This window comes from Rhea pennata, chromosome 4 (assembly GCF_028389875.1).
Source record: "Rhea pennata isolate bPtePen1 chromosome 4, bPtePen1.pri, whole genome shotgun sequence".
Classification (NCBI taxonomy): domain Eukaryota; kingdom Metazoa; phylum Chordata; class Aves; order Rheiformes; family Rheidae; genus Rhea; species Rhea pennata.
The window spans coordinates 58610658-58636271 of record NC_084666.1 but is presented as its reverse complement, the minus strand read 5'-3'; the positions used below and the strand labels follow the sequence as shown (position 1 = coordinate 58636271).

Genomic DNA, 25614 nt, shown 5'->3' with positions numbered 1-25614 from the left:
CTGTAAAGTTATAGACTACACATGGTGTATTTATCTATACCTATCTGTATATATAAACTTAGGTTGTATTCCTATTATTCTGTCTCAGATTCCCTGAAAGCAGGGGGAGCGTTGAATAAAAAGGGCAAAACGTTCTACCTCTTTTCAGAACAAAAATTAGTAAAAGCAGAATTAGTTCCAGCTAGTGGATGTGAGCTGCGATAGATCTCGGCCCGCAGCCTGTTTCTTTCTGTTTTTTCCTGCTCCTGCCTCAAGTTGGAGTGTTTAGCCGTCAGCACGCTCTGCAGCTTCTTCTGTGCGACGTGTTCCCTTACGAGCTCCTGCTCCCTCTCTCCTTGTTGAGGCGAGAGCTGCCTTCATTTCCCTGCCTCTCTTGCTGTTCTTGGGAGATGCACTTGTTATTTTGAGGAAAGCCAGAAATTAAGCATAAGCAGAGATGGGTCTTTATCTTTCCTAACATTATATTTACAGTCTGGAATGTGTAAGTGACTGGCTGTGTAAAATACAATGGTAATAGAGTATTTGTGTGAATTACTACATGACTTCTTTTTGTTCTTCTAACACACACACGTATATATATTTTTATGTATATATACATATATAGGTTAAGAAGATAAATATGCGGGATATCGTGTTTATAAAATATTGCCAAGAAAACTTGTGTGTGTTAATAATACCTAGTGTTCCACTGTGAATGTCATTCTTACCATTTAATATTGCAAAACATTCATACTTTGATACAAAAATGTTATTTTTACCCTTTATTCCTGTTTTGTATCTTTAAAATGCTGCTTGATACTTCACAGTTGAACCTCAAGTGTAAAGTTCTCAGTACCAATGCACAGGGAACAGGAGTTGTTCCTCTGTGTGCACATCTAGCAAGCGTTGTTGCTTTGTGCTCCTAATTCCAATTTTGTTGCTATTTTTTGCATAGCTTCTAAGTGTTAGCAATAAAAAAAAAGAGTAAGGTGTGTTTCTTTTTCAAGAAACGACTCCAAAGGGTTTGCTGACAGCGGAGAACAGAATCTGGGCAAGATACCATACTGAGAAACTGAATGAAAGAAAAAATTGTGTGTTCTTTTTTTATTTTGTTTTTTGTTTTTTTACACTTACTAGCTTTAAACCTTTCTTTTCCTGTAGTCATAAACCTGTAGTGTATCTTTTCAGCTTTTTCCCTGGCTGGTGCAATTCTAGTAATCTGAAAAGTTTCACATCCAAATGTTCATATCTGTAAGCAAGTAGCTTTGCTTTAGATAGCCAAGAGATACGTTATTGGAAAGTGCAATCTAGAGGATAGTCTCTGGTTTATTTATTTATTTTTATAATGTGCAAGCTTTGTAATAGTAGCAAACCTTCACAAGTCAGGGCCTTTATGCTGTTGATCTGTTCCATCATTAAACATGCTTTTGTAGTTTTTAAAATATATTTTATTGTAGTAACATTTTATTGTAGTATCATAGATAATTATCTATGATGTCACTATTTGTTGATAACCAAGAGAAGGTAGCTGATGATGGTTGCTAACCTACTTGATTAAAACTTTTTTTTTTGGCTTGGGTTAGATAAATTTCCCCTATAAGATTTGTGCATATATTGTTGCACTTGTAATGCTGAGAACTCTTGGGACTGTCTAACTGTATGGAAGATAGCAGAATTTAAAAGGTGAAGAAAAATGGATACAAATCTTATCTGACAACAGATTTTGCACTTTCTGTTGATATATTTTTATGAACAGTCATCTTAACTTGTTTATCCTTAACAGCGGCCTGCAGTGGATGAAGTTCTTAGAGAGGGCCACATCAGCCTGTCAGGCTTGCAGCTGCGCGCTCACGCAATGTTTTCAGCAGAAGGCCTGCCTCTTGGAAGTGACACTTTAGAATATGCATGGCTGATTGATGTGCAGGCTGGAAGTCTTATGGCCAAAGTTACAGCACCGCAGGTACCTTCTAGAAGCTGTTCAATACAAAATACTACCTTTCTTCTTTCCTGTAAAGCTGGCATAGCAATGATTTTAGAAAATGTGTGGTATCAACTGAATTAGGTGTATCTGTACCTTAAGTAATATCAAGCTTATAGTTTGAAAATCTAACCGTTTGAAAGTCTAGCCATTTCTATAAATGGATAGGAAATGCCAAATAGGATTAATCTGACATTCATCTTGAATCTAGATAGGACAGGGTGTCTAATGTTATATGAGAATTTGAAAGGCTGATGGTTAAAGAGCATGAGCAGGTCAGTAGCAGATCCTCCTGTCACTATATGCAAAAAGCATGTTTGTTGCATCTTTGTGTGTTAATATACTTACGTACTGATTAGAAGGGTAACCACAGTAGCTACATGCACTTCAGGTGGTTTAATTGCAGAGTAAATAATACTTCTCTGTAAGTAGATTAGGTGGTTTTGTACTCTACATCCATAAATTAGCAGGCATTGGGAAGACGAGAATGAAATCCTATTCCAAAGGTTTAAATGTGAGATGGGTCAAGTTGTCTGTGACTTGCTCTGAGGTTAGTATTACTCATGATGATGAATTTTAGAGATGGAGGTTCATTACATCTACTTGATAAATTTCTTAGAAGGACAAATGAAATACCTAGTTTTGATCACACAGGCTGAAAGACAATTTGTTACCACGCAGATTTAAGTTTCTCAACGATGTACAGGGACTTACTTGAAAGGATGCTGCCAACTACAGGGGTATCAAGTAGAGCATATGGCAAGAATTTAGCCATATGCCAATGAAGTTCTGGCTTTCCACAGAAAGCTGTGGACAAAGCGGTGTTTTAAAGTAGGAGACGAATAAGATGATAATTTGAGGGAATCTAGAACAGGCAGGCTTCAGGACTTGGAGAGTAGTTAGTAGCTCAGTAATCCTTCTCCCCTTGTAAATGCTGATGCTTGGGAGATCCTACCTGAACACAGTTTGGACCATTGGAATTTCACACCATCGGAATTTCTAAGGTCAGTCTCAGCACTGCTTCCTTTAGCTTTGCCATTTGTGTTGCATTTGTTTTCTAAACACAATAATGGCTCCAAGTATACAATAGGGAAGCCACTTTGGTTTATTACTGGTGTGGCCTGCCAGATCTTTAGAAAAGATTGCTTTGTGCTTTGTCACTGTGTTCTGAAACAGGAGAAAAATAGATTAATTCTATTTAGTGGTTACCCTTTGATTTTTTTTTTTAAAGACATTCTTACACCCCCCTCATTCTGCAAAAACTGGCAGTATTTTCTAGGATTGAAAGCTACTTTCAGTCTAAGACTTCTGCAGCAAATAAAATGAAAATAAGGCACAATTTTTAGATGAAATTTAGGCAATCTCAGTGAATTTAAAGAATAGACTTCAGATAGCATTTTTGTGCTATGTATACAGATTTCAGACAATCTGTAGTACTTATTCCACTGCTTTAAACTTCAAGATTAAATCTAGCTAATTCAAAATACTCTAAGCTTAGAAAACATTTTTTAAATTTTTGATGCAATTTAAGGGTTTTCTTGCCCTACAAAACCATTTTCAGTTGTATACATCGTGTGGGATTTTTTTTCTTTTTTTCTTTTTTTCTTTTTTTTCTTTTTTTTTCTTTTTTTTTCTTTTTTTTTTAATAGTCAGCACTGCTATGAAGCTTGAACTTGCTGTTTCAGGGCCATTGTCTTTTTCCCCTTTCATAGGGCAGTGTATTGCAGGAATTTGTGAAGGTATACCGCTAAGGAGAAGAAGATTTTGTGCAAAGCAGTCATAGTTATATTAAATTATGGTTAAATTACTGCTGATTTTAAGTGCACTTTCCTTCAGGCAGCCAAAGAAAATCCATTTCCCTCTCATAATAGAGACAGTCGTGATTCATTTCCTTTATGAAGAAGCTAACTCTATAAAGATTTTAGTCAACAATAGGCTAATTATTAGGTCCAGCCACATTCAACACTGTTGGATTTAGCAAGTTTCCTCTTATGCTTTCTAAATGTAACTTGGGTTATACATATACAAGGAAGTATGGCATTTAAATTATGAAAACTCATAGGAATATTTCTTTTTTTTTGAGGTAAAATAAGGTGAGCAGTATGTTAATAACTATCTGCTCAGTTGACTGTAAGAGCAAAGCTGTTTCCTTAGGTTAAGAAATGATTTAGAAATTTTTTTGATGTCACAGTGCTGCCTATGATAAATTACAGGAACTTGCTTGTCACGACATACACACATACACACGCAAGCACACAGAATACAATCCTGAGTAACAGGAAGTAGGTTGTGTGTAACCAAAGCTAATGCAACCAGTATGTTATGCTGGCATTTTTTTGTTTGTTTTTACCCCTCCTTATCTGCCAACTTCTAGTGATGTTCTTTCACTAATCTGTCAAATACTGGAAGTTTATTTTGAGTACTTGCTGTTAGACAACCTGTTGTTATTTGCTTACAGCTTGCGTGTCTTCTGGAATGGGGACAGAGCTTTGTATTTCATGTGGTGTGCCGTGAGTTTGAACTGGAAAGGCCAAAATCTGTAATAATATGCCAACATGGAATTGATCGTCGGTTTTGTGACTCTAAGGTAATCCTTTTATCAGTCTTGATTTCTCACTACACACTCATATTTTTAAAACAGTTTGACTTCAGTCTTAAAATAATCAAGAATTATGGAGTATATAAACAGGTTGAATGTCCCCTTCAATAAATTATAGCTAATTATGCTTTTAGAAAATGGACTTTTCTGTGGATTTTTTTTTCTGGTGCAAAACATGTTTTTAAGCTGTATGGATTATTTTGGCACACAGTATCCATAAGAGTTATATCTAGTTTCTTACCCCTTCAGTGCCAATGGGCTGGAACTTCTGCAGTGCCCATCTAACAATGTAGGTGCTGGCTTGCTGTCTTGCTTTCTTCAAGCCCTGATTTTTGCTTGTTTGTTGTTGTTGTTGTTCTGGAATGCTGCCCAACTGTATAATATTTCTATGGCTTTTGGCCTATTGTCTATCCCTCCGTTAATAGTCAAAGAGTATACTTCCCCCTCGCACTCCTGGCACATTTTAATAGTACTTTTTCATCCGCTGTCCTCTGGTGATGAAATAGTGCTTTGATGAGAAACTTGAGCTAACAGCTCTAATGGGCTTTTTTTTTTTTTTTAAATGTGAAATTGTGCTGCTGTGTCCTGAGCAAGCAGATAACTGTTTGTTTGTCTTTGTGGATTCTACTTTGGTGTTGGTCTCTTGGAGTCCATGTGGGTAGTCACTTGAAGACTAAGGAGATTTGCCATGTGTTAAGTATGAGTCTTGAATCTCATCTCTTCAATTGCTCCTTCTTTTAATCTATAGGTTCCAGCTTTTGTGATATTCTCTTAGGGGACTTGATTTGCCTTTTGCTGGTGGAAGCCAGGAGAGCCAAGAGAATCTACTGATGTTGCCAGCAAAATATGAACATGAACTAGAGAAAATTAATGTCAGCAGTAAAATCCAAATAAACACCTCATCTCTCATATCTGTGCTGTTAGTGTAGAATTAGCAACTATTGCTCTAGTGGCAACCCTCTGTTAAACAAAAGATAAACAAAAGGATAAGAACAAATTAAATTAATCTCCTAATGTATGTTTAAATCTTCTTTTAGATGAACTGTGTCCCTGGACCATGCCCTACATCTGATGACTTAAAGTATACTATGACACGCTTAGCCGTGGATGGAGCAGATCTGTATGTGGTAGAACATGGCTGTGCCACCAATATCAAGGTAAAAGTGTGTGACTTACAGCAATTAAAATACTTTTTATCAATAGACTTCTTTATATTTTTGTATACAACATTAATGTTAATCTGTTGCTTCCTTACATGCAATAGATGAAGCAGAATTTTTTAAACGTTGAGTGTTACTAGATTGGTGTTGAAAGGGTCGGACTGGGCCAGGAGACGAGCAGTCTGGGATCTGTTGAATAATTGTGTTGATGATCTTGAAAAATGGTAAAGATACCAGCCAAAGTAAGAGTGAGCTGTAGGATTCATATAATAATAATAATAATAAATTAGGTAGTATAAATGCTACTGTACGAATCTGGGGACTGATTGAAATGTGTGCTATAAGTTAATAGTTCATAAGCTGGAAATGATTGAGAAGGATTGTGTGTTTGCATTAATATGTATCTCTGACAGATATAGGAGTGTTTGTGCCATTACCTGACTGGTGGTAATGGTGCAGTGTTGCCTCTATTCAAAAAAGGATGAATGGAGAAGAGCTGATATTTTCTTCTGTTACACTAGAGAGCTAGAATAACTTACAGCAAACCAAACGTTAAGAAGGAATATAGTTACGATAACAAGAAAGGAGAAAACCATTATGCTGATGTAACTGTGTGGTAGATGTGCTGTCTATTGTTAAAGTGAATTTTGAAAGGTAGCTTTAAAGGGTAAGGTTTTGGGGACAGTTTCACATTATGAGCAAGAATCTAATTGAAGGAGAGCAGTAATTAATTTTATGCAGTTTGAATGACATGATACCTTGTGGTAGCAAAAAATGTTTGAATCTCCAAAGTCTTTGGAATCCAGTATTACAAAATTTGCAAGCATGAATATAAACAGCAGTATTTTCAAAGGCAGTTTAAAAATTTTAACTGCTCTTTAGCTACATTGTCCTCCCAGAATATTTTGTTTGGAGGGGGGAAAAAAACTTAGGTATCCAGTGCTCCTTAAAAACCTGTGACAGAGATGAAAAGTAGTAATTTAATACTAAAACCAGTTTTAGTATTAAAACTAGTTTTAATGCTAAAACAGATTCAGTTTTCCTTCCTTTCCTTGTAAAAAGCTTGAAAACTCAATTTAAAATTTTCAGGTATCTCGCTGTGACTTCTTAGAGAGGACCTGTGGAGTTCAGGAAACTTGTTCTAACCTCTTCAGATTCTGTGAAGCTTGAAGTCTGAGTATGCATGACTGGGCTGTGTCATCTTTTATTGTTATGTACAAGTTTCAGGGAGGATTGACACAGCATGGACATGTGGGTTACTTTTGCAGTAACCAGCTTCCACAGTGAAGAGAAGGGCTAAAGCGAGGAATTTTCTGATTTCTCTTTGGAGAAGGCTGGCTCCTGCCAGTACTGTTCTTTTCATGGGATAGGCTCTGTGTGCCGTTTGGTTCAGCAGAACTACTAGAGTTAAGTCAGTGCAAAAAATGGAGTATGATCATTTAAAGACTACTTTAATGGATCAGAGTTAAAATTCAGAACTTGGAATTTTTTTGCATTTTGAGTTTTGCACTGTTTAACACTGCTCATAAATACCTCCATGAGGTGTTTATTAATTGTATTGAGATAAATATATGTATTCTACAAGTTAATACAGCTTCATATTCAAAGTATATAATCAATGTTCTTGTTTTCTGAGGACATACAATGCTATCTATGATGTCAGAAGTTTGAGACTTACTGTTTTCTAGATTAAATTAAGAACTTAGCAATATTTTAAATTTTTAAAAGTTCGTTGCATCGCCTGTCCAAATCTGAGAATTTTCTTTTGATCTTTTTACAAAAGGAGACTCCTAATTAGAGATCTGGTTATTTAGAAGTTGTCTTGAACTAATTTTTAGCTTACCTCTTTTTCTGCATCCATATAAAACTAGTCCTTTGTCTTTTTAGAGACAGTGGGGTACAGAGATCTTTCTGGAATGTGTTAGGTGGGCTATTCATTAGTTTAAGACTACTCTTTCTTTGTTCTATTGCAACTTGCAACTATTCAGGGGTTGTGTTTTTGCCTTTTTTCATCACATTTTTAGATGGGTGCTATACGCATTGCGAACTGCAATCTCCATAACCAGTCTGTTGGAGAAGGGATAAGTGCTGCTATCCAAGATTTTCAACTGAGACAGTATGTTGAGCAAGTGAACAATTGCCGAACTGGTCTTCAGCCAATATTGAGGAGGGCGTATTGGTTGGAAGCTGGATCTGTCAACTTGGGACTCATCACTGCAGATATTGCTTTAGCTGCAGATCATCCTTCTAAACATGAAGTACAGAGACATTTCTTAGAAACACATGATAACCGAACTAAGAGGTAAGAGGCACTGTTGGAGGAGATGTATTTCAATGGTCTGGTTTTTTTTTGTCTAAGTTCATATATTCATCCAGAGGTGTAACTTTGTATTTTTTGCTTGCATAGACTACAGGTTTGGGGTTTTTTTTGTTTGTTTGTTTTTAAGTATGCTGAATGCTCAGTTATGAGGTTGTTAGATATGTGCTTGGACTATACAAAACTATGATTTTCTTTTTGATGAAACTTAATTTTCCTTCCCTCATTCCAGTTCTCCAAATTTTAAGGTTCTGTTTTGCACCAGAATGTGTTGGTTCATTATGATCCCAGAACAAAAGCATTCAGAATCTGTTAAGTATTGCTTAGAACACCATTTATTTGAGCTAATACTGTAAGGAAAAAGAGGATGATAGATAATTTAGTATCTCTTCAAGCACTGGGAACCTTGAGATCTGTAGCATTGAATGGGCCTCCAGTCAAGGCACAGCAAACCATGTAGATCTTGTCTGGGGAAAGGTTACCTGACAACTTGGGCTTTTGAGCTCATTCTTAAAACAATCATATTCATCATTTCTCCTGTCAAACAAAAAGATCGTTCGCCTAAGAACTTGTTGCAATTTTAGATGAAGACAAGGATATGCAGGTAGTGTAATTGCAGGCGCCATGTGGGAGCTGCGTACAGGTTGTGTCGTTATAATTAGCCAGCTAAGTTTGTCCTGCCGAGTTACAGGCGCAGCACAGGCCTGGAGGCCACGCTCTCCATGCAGCATAATGCAGCACGGCACAGGCCTGCGCATACACAGGGCGCTATGCATATGTGCAGGCCTGTGCTGTGCTGCATTGTGCACCCCTCGATGCACAGTGGTCTTCTGGTTAGGGCCACTGCGGAAGGGAATCAAACTTGTTCTTTGTTTGTGGGATGACCTGAAGATGAGCCTTAAAGAGTCCTGAGCAATCTGATGAGCAGCTTTGGACAAAATGGTGTAACTGTGGTTGCTTGTCCCCCAAAGAACAACTACCTCTGAAATGAGCAACTAGTATGAATGTGAAGTATATGTACAGTATTACCATCTGTGCTGGAGTGATAGGTGTGTTGTTATTAACATGTATTGTGGCAGGTGAACATGACTGGTGCCAGAGCATGGCTGCCTGAGTACTGCCTACAGTTTATGACTTACTACTTTATGAAGCTAACTCTTCATGTTATGTCTGATACCTACATTTTAGATACAAATCTGGCTTATTCATTTCATGCTGAGTGAAATATGAGCCCCTGTCTAAGAAGGGAATATCTTTTAATCTTGTTTTCACCGACTTTAAATGTGCTCAAGTCTGATGTGGTCATCTTTTTATTCTGTCTTCTGTTTTTCTGCCTGTTTGTAGATTGTGGTTTTTGTGGCCTGATGATAATTTGAAGAATAAGAGAAGCAAGAACAAGTGTGGCTGCCTCGGTGGTTGTCGATTCTTTGGTGGCACAGTAACAGGACTAGACTTCTTCAAGCTAGAGGAACTAACACCTTCAAGCAGCTCTGCTTTCTCAAGTACAAGTGCAGAATCTGATATGTTTTATGGGCAGTCTTTACTGCAGCCAGGAGAATGGATAATTACTAAGGAGATTCCTAAAATCTTAGATGGTGAGAATGCACAAAGAAATGCAGTTTTATTCAATTTGCCCACAAATTTCTTAAGCATTTCTTTTTTTCAGTTTAAGAGATCCTGAGTAATTTTAGATTTTTTTTTCTGATTGTTTGTGGTTAATGAGCAGTTGTGCTCTTGTTACTACAAGAGGTTCTGGGCCCTTGTGAACTTCTGAGAGCAGATAGTGGCATGGTACTTGGTAGAAGAAGGCAAACCTTCACATACTGAAACCTTTTTGGAGTAAAATAAATTTTTTTGATGTACAGATGTACAGCTGTTTTACTTATCTAGAAAGCAGTCAGCCAAGAGAATTTGATGTATTGTTGCTATAAACTTATTCACTTTTATTAGTATGGCGTGCTAGTATGTGTGCATTTAGAATGTAGGGCTATTGCTCAATAAGGATTTTTATTTCAGTGATTAGGGAAGAGACCATTGCAATTGTATTATCAAATACTAATTTTTTCTTTTCTTTTTCTGAATCTAGGTAAAACAAATGGTGTGAAACGAAAAGATTGGGATTGTAGATCTATGGGTATAGAAATAGAAAGAAAGGCACAACATCTGAGCCTACAAGTGCCATTACGTTCCCATAGCTCCTCATCATCTTCAGAGGAAACGAGCAGTTCTAGTGCAGCACTTCCTTTGCTTGCAGGTGAGAAGGAAAGCCCATCTTCTGCTACTGAGGATCACTTGGGACAAAAGGAGTACTTTCCTGGTGCAAAAAGAGAAGATAGTCGTGGAAGGTTAGTATTCTCTGTGGAGAATAGAAGTGTAGTTGGAGTCTTGAACATGTTGTGCAAGAATAAACCTTAAATTTAACAATTTATACAATACTGATTATTTTTAAAGTCATTGCTGAAATTCATTTCCTAGTTTGAATGCAAATTTAGATTGCTAATAGGGATTGATTTCCTAATCTAGATTAAAAAAATCCAGCGTGTATGACAGTAGTACTTGCCATTACAGTTCATCTGTGCTTCGCATCCACATAGACAAGTGGACTAATGAGTAGCAGAATTCAACGTGCAACCAGTGTTACAAAAATAATTGCTGTGCTAAAGGAAAGTCGTGGAGTAGCTTAAATGCTTGACAGCTCCTATAATGTAAAAAGAAAAAGCACTAATAATTTAATAATCAAAGACTTCTAATCTGTGATTCCAGTGCTGCAGGTGAGGGTGCAGAGGGTAGCCCTGCATCTCCTAGCAACCAGGAAAGGTCTGTTGGTCAATCTCCCCTGAGGTCTCCACTGAAACGGCAAGCATCTGTCTGCTCCACCCGGCTTGGGAGCACCAAGAGCCTTACTGCCGCCTTCTATGGAGACAAGCAGCCTGTTCAGGTTGGCGTGCAGTTCAGCAGCGATGTGTCTCGCAGCGATGAGAATGTCTTGGATTCTCCGAAGCAGAGGAGGAGCTTTGGTTCTTTTCCATATACTCCATCTGCAGATTCAAACTCATTTCACCAGTATCGTTCAATGGATTCCAGTATGTCAATGGCTGATAGTGAAGCTTACTTTTCTGCAGCGGAAGAGTTTGAACCCATAAGTAGTGATGAAGGTCCAGGAACTTATCCAGGGAGGAGGAAGAGAAAAAAACAAGCTCAGAAAATTGAATACAGTAGGGGATCTATTTACCACAGTATAGAAGGGCCTTTAACAAGTACAGCCCATGGAGAAATTGGTCAAGATGTTAAAGTTTTACCAATTAAGACTCATCCTTCACAGGCATCATTTGTTTCGGCTCTGGGAGGAGAGGATGACCCCATGTATATTGTGGAATCTGAGAAGACTGTAGAAACTGAGCAAATAACTTCCCAGCAGCCTGTAATGGCATGTTACCAAAACTATCTTACGCAGTTCCAGGTGATCAACTGGTCAGTAAAGCATCCAACTAATAAAAGAACTTCAAAATCCTCATTACATCGTCCTTTAGACCTTGACACACCAACGAGTGAAGAAAGTTCATCATCTTTTGAGCAGCTTTCTATCCCAACTTTTAAGGTATGGAAGATAGAGGAGAAGGAGCAGTAGAGAAAGGAATAAGAATTTAAAACAAGCTAAAATTGTTAAATACACATGTATAAATTAAATCATGAGAAACTTGAAGCTTTCTGTCTTTAGTAAAGAAATACCTTGGATTTCAGACTTCCTATCTTTGACTGTGTGGCTGGGAGGTTGTGGAAAAGAAGAGACCAAGTTAGAATTCTATGGATAGGATATGAGCTCTGAATTCTGATTATTGTACTTAGAAATGCTACCTGTTGAATGACATGCAGTTGAAGGTTATTTGCATGAATTTTGGTTAAAATATATATTACACACAACTTTGGTAGCAGTATGTTTGATATTGATAAAGTATATGATAGACTGTAAATGCTTTACTTCAAAGTAAATGAATTATATAATTCTTTTCTGTGACTTATGTGATACAAGCATATGTATATAAGGAAGGAGCTGAAATGAAGTGTATGAAAAATAATGCAAATGATTCGATAGAAATTGGTACCTAATCTCTGGAAGTAAATCTTGTCATCCATTAGCACCAAAAACTATATGTTCATTTAAGCATTTTATAGACTATTATTTGAAAACTATTTAAAAAAAAATAGTCACTATCTATGCAAATCTCTGGTCTCTCAAGCCAGTTAAAAAAAATGAAACCAAACAGTTTTTGTATACTGGATTGGAGAATCTATGTATGAGTGAAAAAGAAAAACAAGAGGTGTCTTTGGGAAAAAACTGTAAGAAGAATCTTCACTTGAAGATTCCTTGGGTATTTTTGTCATATATAGAAGAAATGTAATAGATTTCTTTGTACTTTTTTATTAGATTGTTAAACAGGGTCTCACAGCTAATTCATTACTGGACAGAGGCATGCAGCTTACGGGATCAACATCTACGTAAGTTAAACACTGCATAACATTATTAGCATGTCTTTTTAAAGCATAAAGGAGTAGGGTTTTCTTGATACTCTTGTTAAATATTTTGGGTCTTGTTAACCTTTCCCAAATCTGATTTGTCAGCAGTATTTTCAGTACTGATCTATTTTAGAACAACATAAAGGATTTTGTTTCAAAATGTTTGGTTTTGGTCAGAAAGAGTACATGATGGAAAAGTTGAATTTTTGTGCTTTCTGAACTATGCAGTAAAATCTCAGGCTCCAACCTATTAAGAATTGAAGTCATACCAGGAATACTGCAAAAGAATTTTAGCAAGTGGAAAATGTGGTTATACACTGTTAATGATGAGGAACACTTTGTTGTGTGTGTAGCTGTAGGTGTAAATCAATTTATTAAGCATGCTTTACTTGTTTATCACTTGAAATAGCTGGCTTTCCTGAATGCCTGTAGATTCCTCCCTTGAAATGGATGTGTGTTGATTTAGTCTGGATCTGCTGTCCAAGATTGCTTGATGAAATTATCGAAGAAATTCTGTTAAGATTATTGTAAGATGCAAGATACGAGGGTTTAGTGATATGATTTCATATTTCTTTTACAAATCTAGATTATTAATATGTATTTGACTTGTTTAGTACGCCTTACACTCCTTTGGAAAAGAAGTCTGCAGAAAATACAGATGATGAAACGATAACAGAAGAATGGACGTTGGATCACCCAGTCTCCCAGACTAGGACAACAGCAATTGTTGAAGTAAAGGGTGCTGTAGATGTAGTTCTGACTCCTCTGGTAGCAGAGGCACTAGACAGGTAACTAATTTTCCCTTTAAATAGTGTTCTGTTAAATGATTATGCTAAAAATTGTCTAAAATAAAAGCTGTTGAGTTCAAAGGTTAGCAAAGGTGTAGGTTAAAGGACTGAATGACACATGACTAATGAAACAGCAGTGCCTTGTACCCAGTGAATGTAATTCTGTATTTGTTGGAAAAAAGCTAGAAGACTGTTTTGCTTATCACGGAAGTATGCTTTCTCTCTGTCACTGCTTAATTTATTTCTTTATAATGTTAAATAAATAGTTTTGGTGTATCACGTGAAACTGGACGTTTAAATAGTCTTTGGGGGCTTTTTTCCTTTCACAGATACATAGAAGCAATGGTGCATTGTGCTAGTTCTCGACACCCAGCAGCAATTGTGGATGATCTGCATTGCAAAGTTCTTCGAGATGCAGTACAGAACAGCAAAACAACCTTCTCAGAAAATGTAAGTAAGTGAACAAGAAAAATGCATTAAGTTTTGAAAAAACAGTTTATTTTATATAGAAGTAGTTTTAATTTAATTGTTTGATATGGAGTAGATAACTGCATATATTAATTTTGGAATACATCTTTATTTTATCTTATGCTTAATGTGTGCACATTTTTATAACGAACTATTACTTACTGATGTTCAGTGATCAGAAATTTCTGTTACTTTTAGGGTCAAACTGAAGCAAACTGAAGTTTTTTCACTGTTACTAGTGGCAATAATTAACTTGAGATCATGTTCTGTTCTTAGAAATTAGTACAACTGATATTCTTACATATTAATTCATATTAGCAATATATAGTTTATTATTTTACAGTAGTGAGGGAGGTGGTCACTGTGAGGCTGAGGAAGCTAAGCTATAAAAGCGTATGTGTTTTTCTTTGCAGTTCACCTGATACCTTAAAATAAGTTCGTCTGAAAATGTTGTATAGTAGTTCTACAGAATTAGGAATTCTTTCTATCCAAGTTAATGCCTATGTTTATGCTCTTGGATTTGTTATCTCAGACTTCATAGCTTAAAGAATATTATTTATTTCATAATGAGTTCCATGTAACTTCTATGTGGAACTCAAATTCCAACACAAACTTTTAAGCTGAAATCTGATCACTTGAAAGCTAATTGGAGATTAGCCTAAGCTTAACCTATCTGTAGGTGCTACAGTCCTGATTCTAAAAATCATGATATTGTGCTTTAAATGAAGTCAGAATCTCCCATTACTTTAGTGCTAATAAGCCATCTTGTTTTTCCTTAGTTGAGCAGCTCTGAGTCTAAATGAGAATGAACTATTAAGTGATAACGTTCTTTTTTTTTCCCTTCAAGTTGTCTTCCAAACAGGATATTAGAGGAACAAAAATAGACACTACTACTACAGGAACAACAAACCAGGGGCCAGCACAGACCAATCTTTCAGTTAAGCAAGATAATGTGACAATTAAAGGTCTTCAGGCCAATGTCTCTATACCGAAGGTAACAACTTTTTGTTTAGCTTATTATTAATGTGTGTTTCAAAAACGACGCTTAATTGGTGTCTTTGTCCATTTCTGAAAAGCTTAAGTGAAGCTATTTATTTGTGATAAATAGCTCAAGTTTTAAACAGAATAGAATTTATATGAGCTGCTCAATATTGTAATAGCAATGCAAGTTAAGCAGTAACAACTATAAAGATTTCTGACTGCAGGTGTCTTGAAATGATGTTTTTGCATCTTCTTAGTGGGATTGTTTTATCTTTAAAAAGACATTAATTTTAATCAGAAGCTACGACAAGATTGTATCAGAAAATAGTGATGCATGTTTAATGTCATACTTTTTTCTAAATTTCTTAACTCTTTTGGTGAATTTTGCGTATAGGTGAACCTGTGTTTATTGCAAGCATCTGTTGACGAATCCCCAGGGGTTGCTTCTGGCAAAACTGTGACTCATGTTTCATTAGTGGCTTTGTGTTTTGATAGAATTGCTACACAAGTTCGTATGAATAGGTAAGAATAACACATGTAATTATTTTTGACTCTTTTGTGATGTTAGTCAAAAGGCAGTACTCCGGTGTACCTGCAGTAATACCAGCTTTTTGACCCATGGTTTTGAAGTTCAGATGCAAAAACTTGAAAAAATTTCATGACTGAGTTAATGTACCTTCAGTGGTTTGTTAAATTAACACCTAATATCTAATTAGAACTGCAGGTTCTGTGAGGTGGAAGAACCCTTTCTAAATAATTTTGGAACTTCAGTTTTAACTCTTACCTGTCATGCAACATAGAATTAAATTTTTCAGTATTGTTTTTTTTAACTGAAGTATATTTGTCTTCTGAACTTTCAAGGAATTCCTAATATTGGTGTGCCAACATTACTTAAAATTTTAAACATCAACAAAAAAAAATCAGATCACATCTATCTATGATTTGCTTGATTATTTTTTCCTTTCTCTTCAAAGGGGTATAGTTGAGGAGACTTCAAACAATGCAGAAACTGGGAGGAATTCTGTTACCTTTGATCGTTACATCCAAGCCAGTAAAATGCAGCCTCAGTCTTCTGGCTCACTGAGATCCAACGCTGGAGCAGAAAAAGGAAAAGAAATTGCTGCGAAGTTGAACATCCATCGAGTTCATGGACAACTTAGAGGCCTTGACACGACAGGTAAGCTTGCTTTTCTTGCTTTTCTTTTGTTTTTTTAATTTTAAGTCTCTTGAACCTGAAGATTTTACAGATACTCTGAAAAAGGTCAGGATAGTTACTCTGAGTTATTTTCTATTATTTTACTAGTCTGTACACTTCACATGTAGACAGAGTGAAAATTACTGAGACTAGTTCCTGAACAGTATGTGTGGTAGATGGCAGATCGTAAGAATTGATACATATTGATAAAATTTTAGACCAGGCTTCCTTCTTCCCAGCTCACCTTCTTCCTTGAACAATACACAACTACCATTATTTGTCACCTTATGCAGGGAATGAATTATGCTTATTTATTTTCTTATTGTCTAACAATTTCAAGATAGATACAATGTATCTGTTGCACTGGGAACACCAGTATGACAAGCTGTAGATTTTTAATTATAGTATTTTTAAAACTGAAAATAAGATGCATGTGATCTATATGCATTCTTGCTTGTGATATAGAAATTCCTTCAAGAGATTATAGATTAAATTCAGTTGCTATAACTTCTGGTCCTGGAAAAGCTTAAAATGGCCATAAGCAGAGATGATTTTTGTTATGTTACATCCTGATAAGGAGCCTTGAATATACTGACTTCTTTATATTGTTTGTTAAGTTAAATCTGATTCACTTCTGATGTGATCTGTGTCAGTGCCATGTTTTACTTTGTCCTATAAAGAACAGAAATCTTTAGGACATAATGTGCTCTGTTAAACAAGAATAACTAAAAGCCAAGCAACAACTAAAAAACATGTGCAGAGATGAATGAGTAAATAATATTGGGAAAAAATAAAACCACCAAAATGTTTAACTTCGTTTTTATTTAGTAATGAATGATCTCTTTGCAGCAGTGTACTATTAGGTAGGCTGCAGACACTCAAAAAGGCTAGGTAATTTTTGAGTTCTAACTGAAAAAAACTCATCTTCTGTTTAAAATGCTTGAGAAATATCTCTCTAAAGAAATCAACATTTCATGTATACTTTGACAATGACTACTGTTATCAGTTGGGGACAGAGAGTGAGGTTTATATGGAAGGGTGAATTGACTTAGTGTGGTTGTTTTCCCCAGATATTTGGCATTTAACTCTGTGTATGAGGTAGTAGGGAGTAGCTATATCATTATGTGAAAATATTCCTCCAGAAATGTCACTAGAAGAAAGGATCTATGTGTGAGCTACATCCTAACATCAAAGAAGTCAAGGATGCATAGCCCTCTCTTGGCTCTTTAACACCGAAGATCATAATGAATTAAAAATTGTTTGAGTCTGTATTTTCTTAGTGAGACTTAATGCTTTACATCCTCCCAACATAGACGTAGATACACTTCCAACTAAGAAGTAGACTTTGAATTAAAATTAAAACTTAATTTTTAAATATCACCAAATGGATATCTAATAAAATGTGTTATCCAAGAGCAATGTCAATATCATCCAAAATTTATCAGTGACAAATTAAAGACAGTATTTATTAGGAATGGGCTTTTTGTAAAGTGATCTCAGATCAGTAGCCAGTTTCAGATAAAAACCTGAAGAGCTTGTTTAGACGCATGTCACAAAAAGATGAAGATGGCAAGTGGGTTAGGATTAGCAGTATGTTGAAGCTTTGGCTTTATGTTACTTGGTCCTTGCTTTTCCAAACTTAAAAATTACCCTTCCTGTTTCCCATTACTATTGCTTCCGTGTAAACACACTGTGAAGAAAACTCTTAAATGTATAAGCAGTGCTTTCTCTCTGCCCTTGCTTGTGCTTCCCTCTCCTCCTCCCCCAACCCCAGTGTTCGAGGAATGTTGAAGGGGCGATGCTCTCAAAACACTGTAAACTTCAAAGGATGATTTGTAGATGTAAACTTTTTTTTATTGTTATAACAAAGTGGTGAATATGTTTGTTTTCACAGATATTGGAACTTGTGCAATAACAGCTATTCCTTTTGGGAAATCAAAAGTTCTCTTTACTTTGGAAGAGTTAGATGAGTTTTCTTTTGTGGATGAAACAGATCAACAAGCTGTTCCAGATGTAACTCGAATTGGTCCTAGTCAAGAGAAGTGGGGTTGGATAATGTTTGAGTGTGGAATTGAAAATTTAACAATAAAAGGTAAGACTATGTAGGCTTTATATTATTTTATTTCATGAAATTGAAAACAAATGTGATATTAGGTCTTTTAGTTTGCCAATTATTTAAGTAAAAGTTGCTGATACTAAATAGTACATGTCTAAATAATAATAAATCAGATCAAAGCATGGATTTTCTCATAATGGAATTGTTATAGCAATCAATACCACTTATGATAGTGTTTAAAATAATTCTATATAAAGTACTTCTTACAGTTTTGGAATCTGAAGTGAAGGTAGGAATTGGTGCTTTCACAGTTCACTTAAATCCTGACCTTACAATCATATCTGCAGTAAGTGTTTGCATAGAGGGCCAGAGCATTATTTGGGGGAGGAAAGCTAACTTCTTAAAGAAAAAAAGTGTATATCTATTTTCTGTCATCCAAGCTCTTCTTTGCAGGGAACAGTGTTTAAAAACAGTCTTTATGCATTTTGGATGTTCTTTCTTTGCTTGAAACAAAATAAAAAAAGCTCTATAACTATCTGTTAAACTGCTACGTGCAATTGCATCTTGTTTAACCAAAACCATATGTATTTTTCTCTGTATGTATCTTTTCTGTGAGGCATAAGAACTGATGGAAGTTTGTGCACAGCAAAGATTTACACTCTCGGTGTGTGTGCTTTTATAGGAGGAAGACAAGCTGGGGCAGTATTGTATAATGCATTTGGAGTCATGGGTAAATCAAGTGCTACAGAGAGAGGTGGATTGCTTGCATCAAATAACTCTTCAGATTCTCCAACTGGTAGTGGTTATAATACTGATGTGTCTGATGATAACCTTCCTTGTGATAGAATAAGTCCCTCTTCAGATATTAATGGAAATTCAGTTTCAGATGAGCAGGTATGTACATGCTACATTAATTTAATTGGTGCTTTTTTAAAAATAGTAATTAATTCATAGTATAAAATCGACAATTTAATGGATTTATTCTTTGCCAACTGGATTAAAACTGTTTGCACGCAAAACTTCCAGCTTTCATCAGGGTCTCTTGATACTGTCTCAGAAGAGTTTGTGGGCAGCATTGATTTATTTTTGTTTACCTAAATGCATATAAAGCTATTTATTGCGGGTGATACACAGTAGGCTATTGTGCTAGTGCCTTTTGACTACTTTTGAAAACAATTTCACTTTCTGCTTTCTGGGTTTCCTTTTCAAAGGATGAAGGAGTTGAATCTGATGATCTGAAAAAGGATTTACCCTTGATGCCTCCTCCCCCAGACTCTTGCAGCATGAAGCTAACAATCAAAGAAATTTGGTTTAGTTTTGCAGCTCCTACCAATGTGCGCTCGCCAGCCCATATATTTTCAAGGTATAACTTAATCTAATTTACAAGAAATAAAATAATTCTACCTTGGTAAAATACGGTCGTATTGTTAGATTCTGAATGTGATGTTAACGTTTGTTGAAGCTTTTATGGAAATGAAAATTTTGGAACCTATATATATCAAAGTAAGTTGGTTACTTAAATTTGTAACCGTCATCATTTATATAGAAATGTTGCCAGAAAACTTTTAGTTAGTTGTGATTTAAAAAAGAAAAAAAGAAAACTTTCAGTGTGAATGAGATGTATGAAGGAGAAATGAGGGGAATATTGTTTTTTGATTAGGAGAGAGAAGTGAATCACCCAGTACTTTGGTTCTCAACCTGGGGACCATGGTTTATTGCTGTTGCACTGTAAAGTTCAGGACAGTTTTTTTGTATTTTGTGTGCATGTGTATGTGAATGCTTGAAGATTTATAGTGGTAAATATAGTAGATATTAAGCATCTCTGAAGCTCCAAGTGAACTGTGATGAAACTGTATATGTATTTGTATAGAATAAACTCATTATATAGTTCTTATAATGGAACAAACCAAATGTTCCTGTGTGTCAGTAGTTTAAGCTCAGTATATAGCTATGCATTAGAAAGTGTTCTTCATGATTTTTCTAATATTCTTGCCTTTTCTTGTAGCGGAAGTTCTCAATGATTTATTGTGTAACAGTTGAAGCAGGATTCAATCAATTTTAAGAATTTCCAAGTTTATGATATGGGCAGGGAATATAAATAGGAAGAGGAAGGAAGAGTGGTAGCAGGAATGGATGAAAGTATGTATGTATGAGTGCATAAAACAAAACCTGTTGCATATTTTTCAAATTTTCATTTTGTGGGCAATAAATCTGTATTTGTTACTTTGTAATATTGTTCTGTTGTATTGCACTTGTTTGAAATAATTCCTAATAGTATTAGAAAATCTTGCTAATTGCTGCTGTTGATTGTGAATAACTAATTCTTGGTGGTTTTCTCAACAGGCAGCTGAATCTCCTGAGTACTGCAACTCCTGCAGTTGGTGCTTGGCTTGTTCCCATTGATCAAGTGAAATCCTCATTAAATAAACTAGACACTGAAGGAACTCTGCGAATCTGTGCTGTTATGGGTTGTATTATGACAGAAGCATTAGAGGTAAAAGACCTTGATAAAGTGATTAGGCAAATCAGAATAGTGTAATATGTAATAAATACTCATTTTGGCATCTGGATATTTTCAGTGACAAAATTAGCACCTCTTTTGACACTTCGCTTCCAGAATAGTTCAGAAGAATTCACTACCTATACTTTTTGTTGAGAACCTTAATTTCAACCGGAAAAAGTTCTGGCTGTTACTAGGAAGGAAGTCTTGTTCTTAAATCAGTGCATCTCCTGTTACAGTAACTGGAAATTGCATTTTCTGAAAATGGAAGTAAGGAGGAGAAATGTGACTGTAGCCTCTGGCATACTGTATGAAAAATGTAGGTGTGTTGAATTGTGAAGTATTCAGTATCTTCTGGAAAAGAAAATACCAATTTCTATGCCCATGCAGTATGTCTTTGAGCTCATCAGACCCTCTTGTTATGGTGAGGGAGAGCAAACAAAATGAGGGTAAAACATTTTAGTGAGAAGAGCAAAATAGAAACTTTTTAACTGAAAAACAGGATTGGTAGGTCTTGCATGATGAATCAGGTTTTACTTTGATGTGCTAAGGATCCTGCTTGTGTGTAGGCAGTTTCCTGCTGTTCATTTAATTAGCACCATCTAGTGGGAAGATTTTGAGAGGTGAGACCCTATACTGTGAAGGCCGAGACCCTATCTCATGTCTTAAGACTGACTAGCTTAGTGCTAGTCATAGTTTTATGCTATACTCAAAATATTCCTTTGCAGAAGTTTTTTTTAGTGCTGCCCCCTTCCTTTTCAAGTACTAAATCAAATTAGAAAATTTATGCAAATGCTTTTATTTTGTTCTTACTAGAACTAGAAAACAAGAAAACTTGAAAATCTCAGCTAGCTTTGCATGTATGCCTGTTAGTCTAGAAACAACTTTGCAGAGTCCATGATTTGAATCCAACCTTCTCTATTATTTCAGTTATTATTTCAGTATCAAAAATAATTTTTCAGATATCACTTCTTAAAGTTGCAGTGCTAGCATACCGTGTCCATGTTGGAAATTGTTGTTTCAAGTTGTGCAGCAGGTTAACAGTTCGTAATATCTTAGCTGAAATCTTGTGCTTCATGCAGGGGTGTTATTTGCAGGTGTCTTCCTGTATGAAAAAATGTTATATTTTGTTCTAGAATAAAAGTGTGCACTTTCCTCTGAGAAGCAAGTACAACAGACTTACCAAAGTGGCTCGTTTCTTACAAGAAAATCCTTCCTGTTTGCTGTGTAATATACTGCATCATTACCTTCATCAAGCAAATTACTCCATTATTGAGGATGCCACTATGGTGAGTTACCCTCTAAAAATAGAAATAACACAGCATTTTAGCTTCAAATATACCAATTCTAATGCTTCAAATTAAGTGACTGTTTAAGGAAAGCTAACAAAAAGGAACCCCTCTCCCAACACCCAACTTATCTATCCTGAAGTTGCTAAGTAGATATGGTTTGTCTCTTCTTGGCTGTGTGGTGTTTTGTTTTGTTATGTGGGTTTTGTTTGCTTGTTTTTTAAGATCTGCTGTTTTGGTGTTGTGGCCTGTTTATGTGCATGATTTTTACTGAGCTGTTTTATTAATAAATATATGAGAAATCATAAAGTGAAAAAGTATCTATTGAAATCTCATAAGAAGGCTATTGACATTTAAAATTTTCCTTAAAGATACCAGTGAAGTAGTCTTAATATTGAATGAATCTCAATTATCAATTGAAGTGCAGACACTAATTAAATTATTTCAGATTTTCCTCAGAGCTGGTATTCATGGCTTTTAGAATTATTCAGATGTAGAAAGCTTACTAGTTTAAAAGAAAAACTGTGTTCTGTGTTCAATTAAGTAGTAATTTTTGTCTTGGCTTTTTGGTATCTGAATGGATAATTGTATGTTGCCCGTGTGTATCCACATATCCATCATAAGCATCTTGAGCAGAAACATGTGAAGGGAGGAAGGGTTCAAGCCTGTATCTGGACAAAGAAATTGCAGAAATAGTTTAGTTTAAAATGCTGCTGTATTATACTTTTGTTTCGTTTTGTTTCGTTTTTTGTTTAATAAGAGTGATGGCCTTCCTGCCTTGGTAACCTTAAAGAAAGGTCTAGTTGCCCTAGCAAGGCAATGGATGAAGTTCATTGTGGTGACTCCAGCCTTCAAAGGAGTCAGCTTACACAGACCGGCTCAGCCAGTGAAGCTGCCGACGAACACCTGCCACGAGCCCGAGGATGGATTAGACAGTGGAGGGGGCCTGCAGAGTGATACAAGCGCTGACGGAGCAGAGTTTGAATTTGATGCAGGTATTTTTGTGTGCTTCTGTTCCTGGAGAGATTTACAGGGGCAAGTAGCTCCTCTCAGAACATTTCTATCTTCTTTAATTTTAATGCTGGAATATCTAATATTAAAGCTATTTAAACAAATGCTGCTTCTTTAGAATCATTTTTATTTTGAAGCTGTTCATAATAGTATTATTTTAATAGTATAATTACAATTGTCACTTGTTAGGTTGGGAAACACAAAAAACAGGAGACCTGATCTTTTGCTTCACATGTTTTGTTATTTACAGCATAAAATACTTCAACTTAATGATTTGCTTCCTTTCATTTAGAATTTTGTTGAATTGCTTCTGATCTTGGTTTAGAACTGCAACATGCAATTTTATGAACTCTCCCAAGAATTTGAATAGCTTCAAAGCTACCTTCTTGTTTGTCCTTCTCTATGAAGACGTATTTTCATAAATCCTAGCTTTCCTGTATTGCATTCATCTGTGATAAATTACATGTTCTGCACAAAGTTCCTTTGCCAAAATGCACGTTGCCAATTGGACATAAGTTACTGATTGAGCAGTCCCATTTGTCTTTGTGTAGACACCTTAAATGAGAGGTGTAGAAAGGAAAGACATGAATAAATGTACATTGTTGGAATATTACTGACTTGCATTGATTCAATTATTTTGTGTTTGTAGCATCTATTTACAATGTTTTTGCACTCAAAAACACAGTGCTTATGTTTTTCTTTTCTCAAATGAGAGTTATGTAGTATTGAGGAAAAATAATAAAAAAAAAAACAAGAAAAGAGTATATCTGGCTAAAAGCCAAATAGCAATCATCAGCTTAAAGATAGCAACAACAAAGATGTTTGTGTGCAAAACCTCTATGTAATCGTACAGTATGGAAATTCATGCCATTTCCTCTAAAATACCTGCTTTTGGTTGGACGGAGACAAACTATTAGAATCAGTGAATTATTTTATTTTCTGTGCTTGTTCTTCTATTCACCAAGAATTACGTGGACTGATAATTTTACCTTCTTGTGTAGATTTAGAGATGGATTTCATGTAAATAGAAACATCTCAAATACAATCATCTGTGCCAGAGGTGGCAAAAAAAAAAAGAAGTGATTTGTTTCTGTATGGAGAATTAGACTACTACAACTGGTGCATTAGTTGTTCGTAGGAGAACAGTACCTTCTGCATCCCCCCTCCCCCAAATAATAGTATAGACTCTACTGTGTTGAAATGGAAGTAACAGAAGCACCTTCGTGCTCATGAACCAGAATTTCATTCTCACATTTACAAAAAGAAGGGACATAACCAGAGTATTTTTGTAGAAAGCATACCAACCTAATTTTTTCAGCTGTGGGATTTGACTAGGTTCAATGTGAGAATAAATTAATGCCTGTCCTGTAGTGGGTACTGATCTCCATGAAGGCTTTTAGGGAGATTAATTGGAGGTAGCTACAGGCAGCATTTGCCTGTACAGCTGAGCTCACTTGAGAGTACAGTAATTTCCCTTTAGATCTGTAGCACAGAGCAACAGCTGTGTGACATTAGGAAAAAAAGAAATTTGTATTATTAAACGAATGCCAGTAGGCTAAGTTTGAGGCTGTATTTGTCTTAAGATCCCTTGAGTTCCCTACCCAGATATGCGTAGGTGTGTGCCAGAACCTGAAAGTTCATGACTGTTTATAATTAAATGTATCTAATAATAGATAATCTTGCTTCGCATATATATACTAATGAGAACAATTGTTTACTTGATTCAGCTACAGTCAGTGAACATACAATGCTTTTAGAAGGAACAGCAAATCGCCCTCCACCTGCTGGTGGCTCTTCTGGGCCTGTAACTGGTGCTGAGATCATGAGGAAATTATCCAAGACTCATACCCACAGTGATTCTGTTCTGAAAATAAAGGTAAGTTTATAGCAGCATGCATGAGGGGAAAGCGTTTTGTAGCTGCTCTGTTTAGTACTAATTCTCTTGACTCAGATGAATAAATACTTGTCTAAAAAAGTAACTATAATGCATGGGCTGCTGTGCCAGTCTATGTTCCTTAACCTAAAGGAAGAGTGATACTTGATCAGTTCACGTGTATTCTGTATCTGTGCTTTATTGATTTTCTTACCAGTTCACTTCAGAACCAGATTTAAAAAGAATACATGTGCATCATTTAAGGATGTGCTTTAACTTTTCTGGCTTTATTGTAGTGGTGGGGAGGAGGAATGAAATTTTAACTCATTATACCAGCTCTAAGATTGACAAAGAGCCATCTGATAACTTGTTTTTAAATTGGTGTATTTTTTTTTAATTCCCCAAACTGTTCAGAAAAGTGCAAGATCTTATTTTTATCTCTGCTTTATTGAATAGAAAGAATCTGTGGTTATTTTTAAAGCTATTTGCTGTCTTTTGCATGTTAGGCAGCTTGATACCTTGTACTGATTACTTTCCTGGTACCTTTTTTTAGACTAAGAACAAATACACACAAAGTTTATGTTTGTGTTCAGTAGTACGTACTGTTCCTTCTGTGAACTTGCTTTAGTGGAATTCAACACACCTGCAATTCCATTTCATACTTCGCTTTTTTTAAACTGTTGTTACACAACTATTGTTGTGTTGCACACAAAATTATTAATATTTGAGAATTCGATATTATAACACCTTTGTATACAATACCTATATGACATATGGTCTGTCAAAATTAAAATACAACTTGTCTGAAATTTCTAGAAATTAAATTTTGGAATTACGGTGTTCCAGTCTTGTATTCAGGCCAAATAGCATTTATTTCTGTTTTGCAGTTTACACATAAATTCATT

General features: G+C 35.7%; 1 protein-coding gene across 10 annotated transcripts in view; it reads left to right on the top strand.

Moving 5' to 3' along the window:
- The window catches only part of BLTP1 (bridge-like lipid transfer protein family member 1), a 125362-nt gene that overhangs the window by 46035 nt on the left and 53713 nt on the right, over window positions 1–25614 (top strand). For all 10 annotated transcript variants that reach the window (XM_062573999.1, XM_062574000.1, XM_062574006.1 and 7 more), the window contains exons 22-41: window positions 1763–1939; window positions 4416–4544; window positions 5594–5713; window positions 7741–8018; window positions 9378–9628; window positions 10120–10378; window positions 10797–11631; window positions 12460–12530; window positions 13163–13336; window positions 13666–13786; window positions 14652–14798; window positions 15180–15307; window positions 15760–15962; window positions 17875–18072; window positions 18719–18930; window positions 19248–19399; window positions 20380–20530; window positions 21673–21825; window positions 22586–22820; window positions 24564–24712. In XM_062573999.1, the coding sequence (XP_062429983.1) occupies window positions 1763–1939; window positions 4416–4544; window positions 5594–5713; window positions 7741–8018; window positions 9378–9628; window positions 10120–10378; window positions 10797–11631; window positions 12460–12530; window positions 13163–13336; window positions 13666–13786; window positions 14652–14798; window positions 15180–15307; window positions 15760–15962; window positions 17875–18072; window positions 18719–18930; window positions 19248–19399; window positions 20380–20530; window positions 21673–21825; window positions 22586–22820; window positions 24564–24712 (4143 nt within the window). The remainder of the gene's footprint in view (window positions 1–1762; window positions 1940–4415; window positions 4545–5593; window positions 5714–7740; window positions 8019–9377; window positions 9629–10119; window positions 10379–10796; window positions 11632–12459; window positions 12531–13162; window positions 13337–13665; window positions 13787–14651; window positions 14799–15179; window positions 15308–15759; window positions 15963–17874; window positions 18073–18718; window positions 18931–19247; window positions 19400–20379; window positions 20531–21672; window positions 21826–22585; window positions 22821–24563; window positions 24713–25614) is intronic.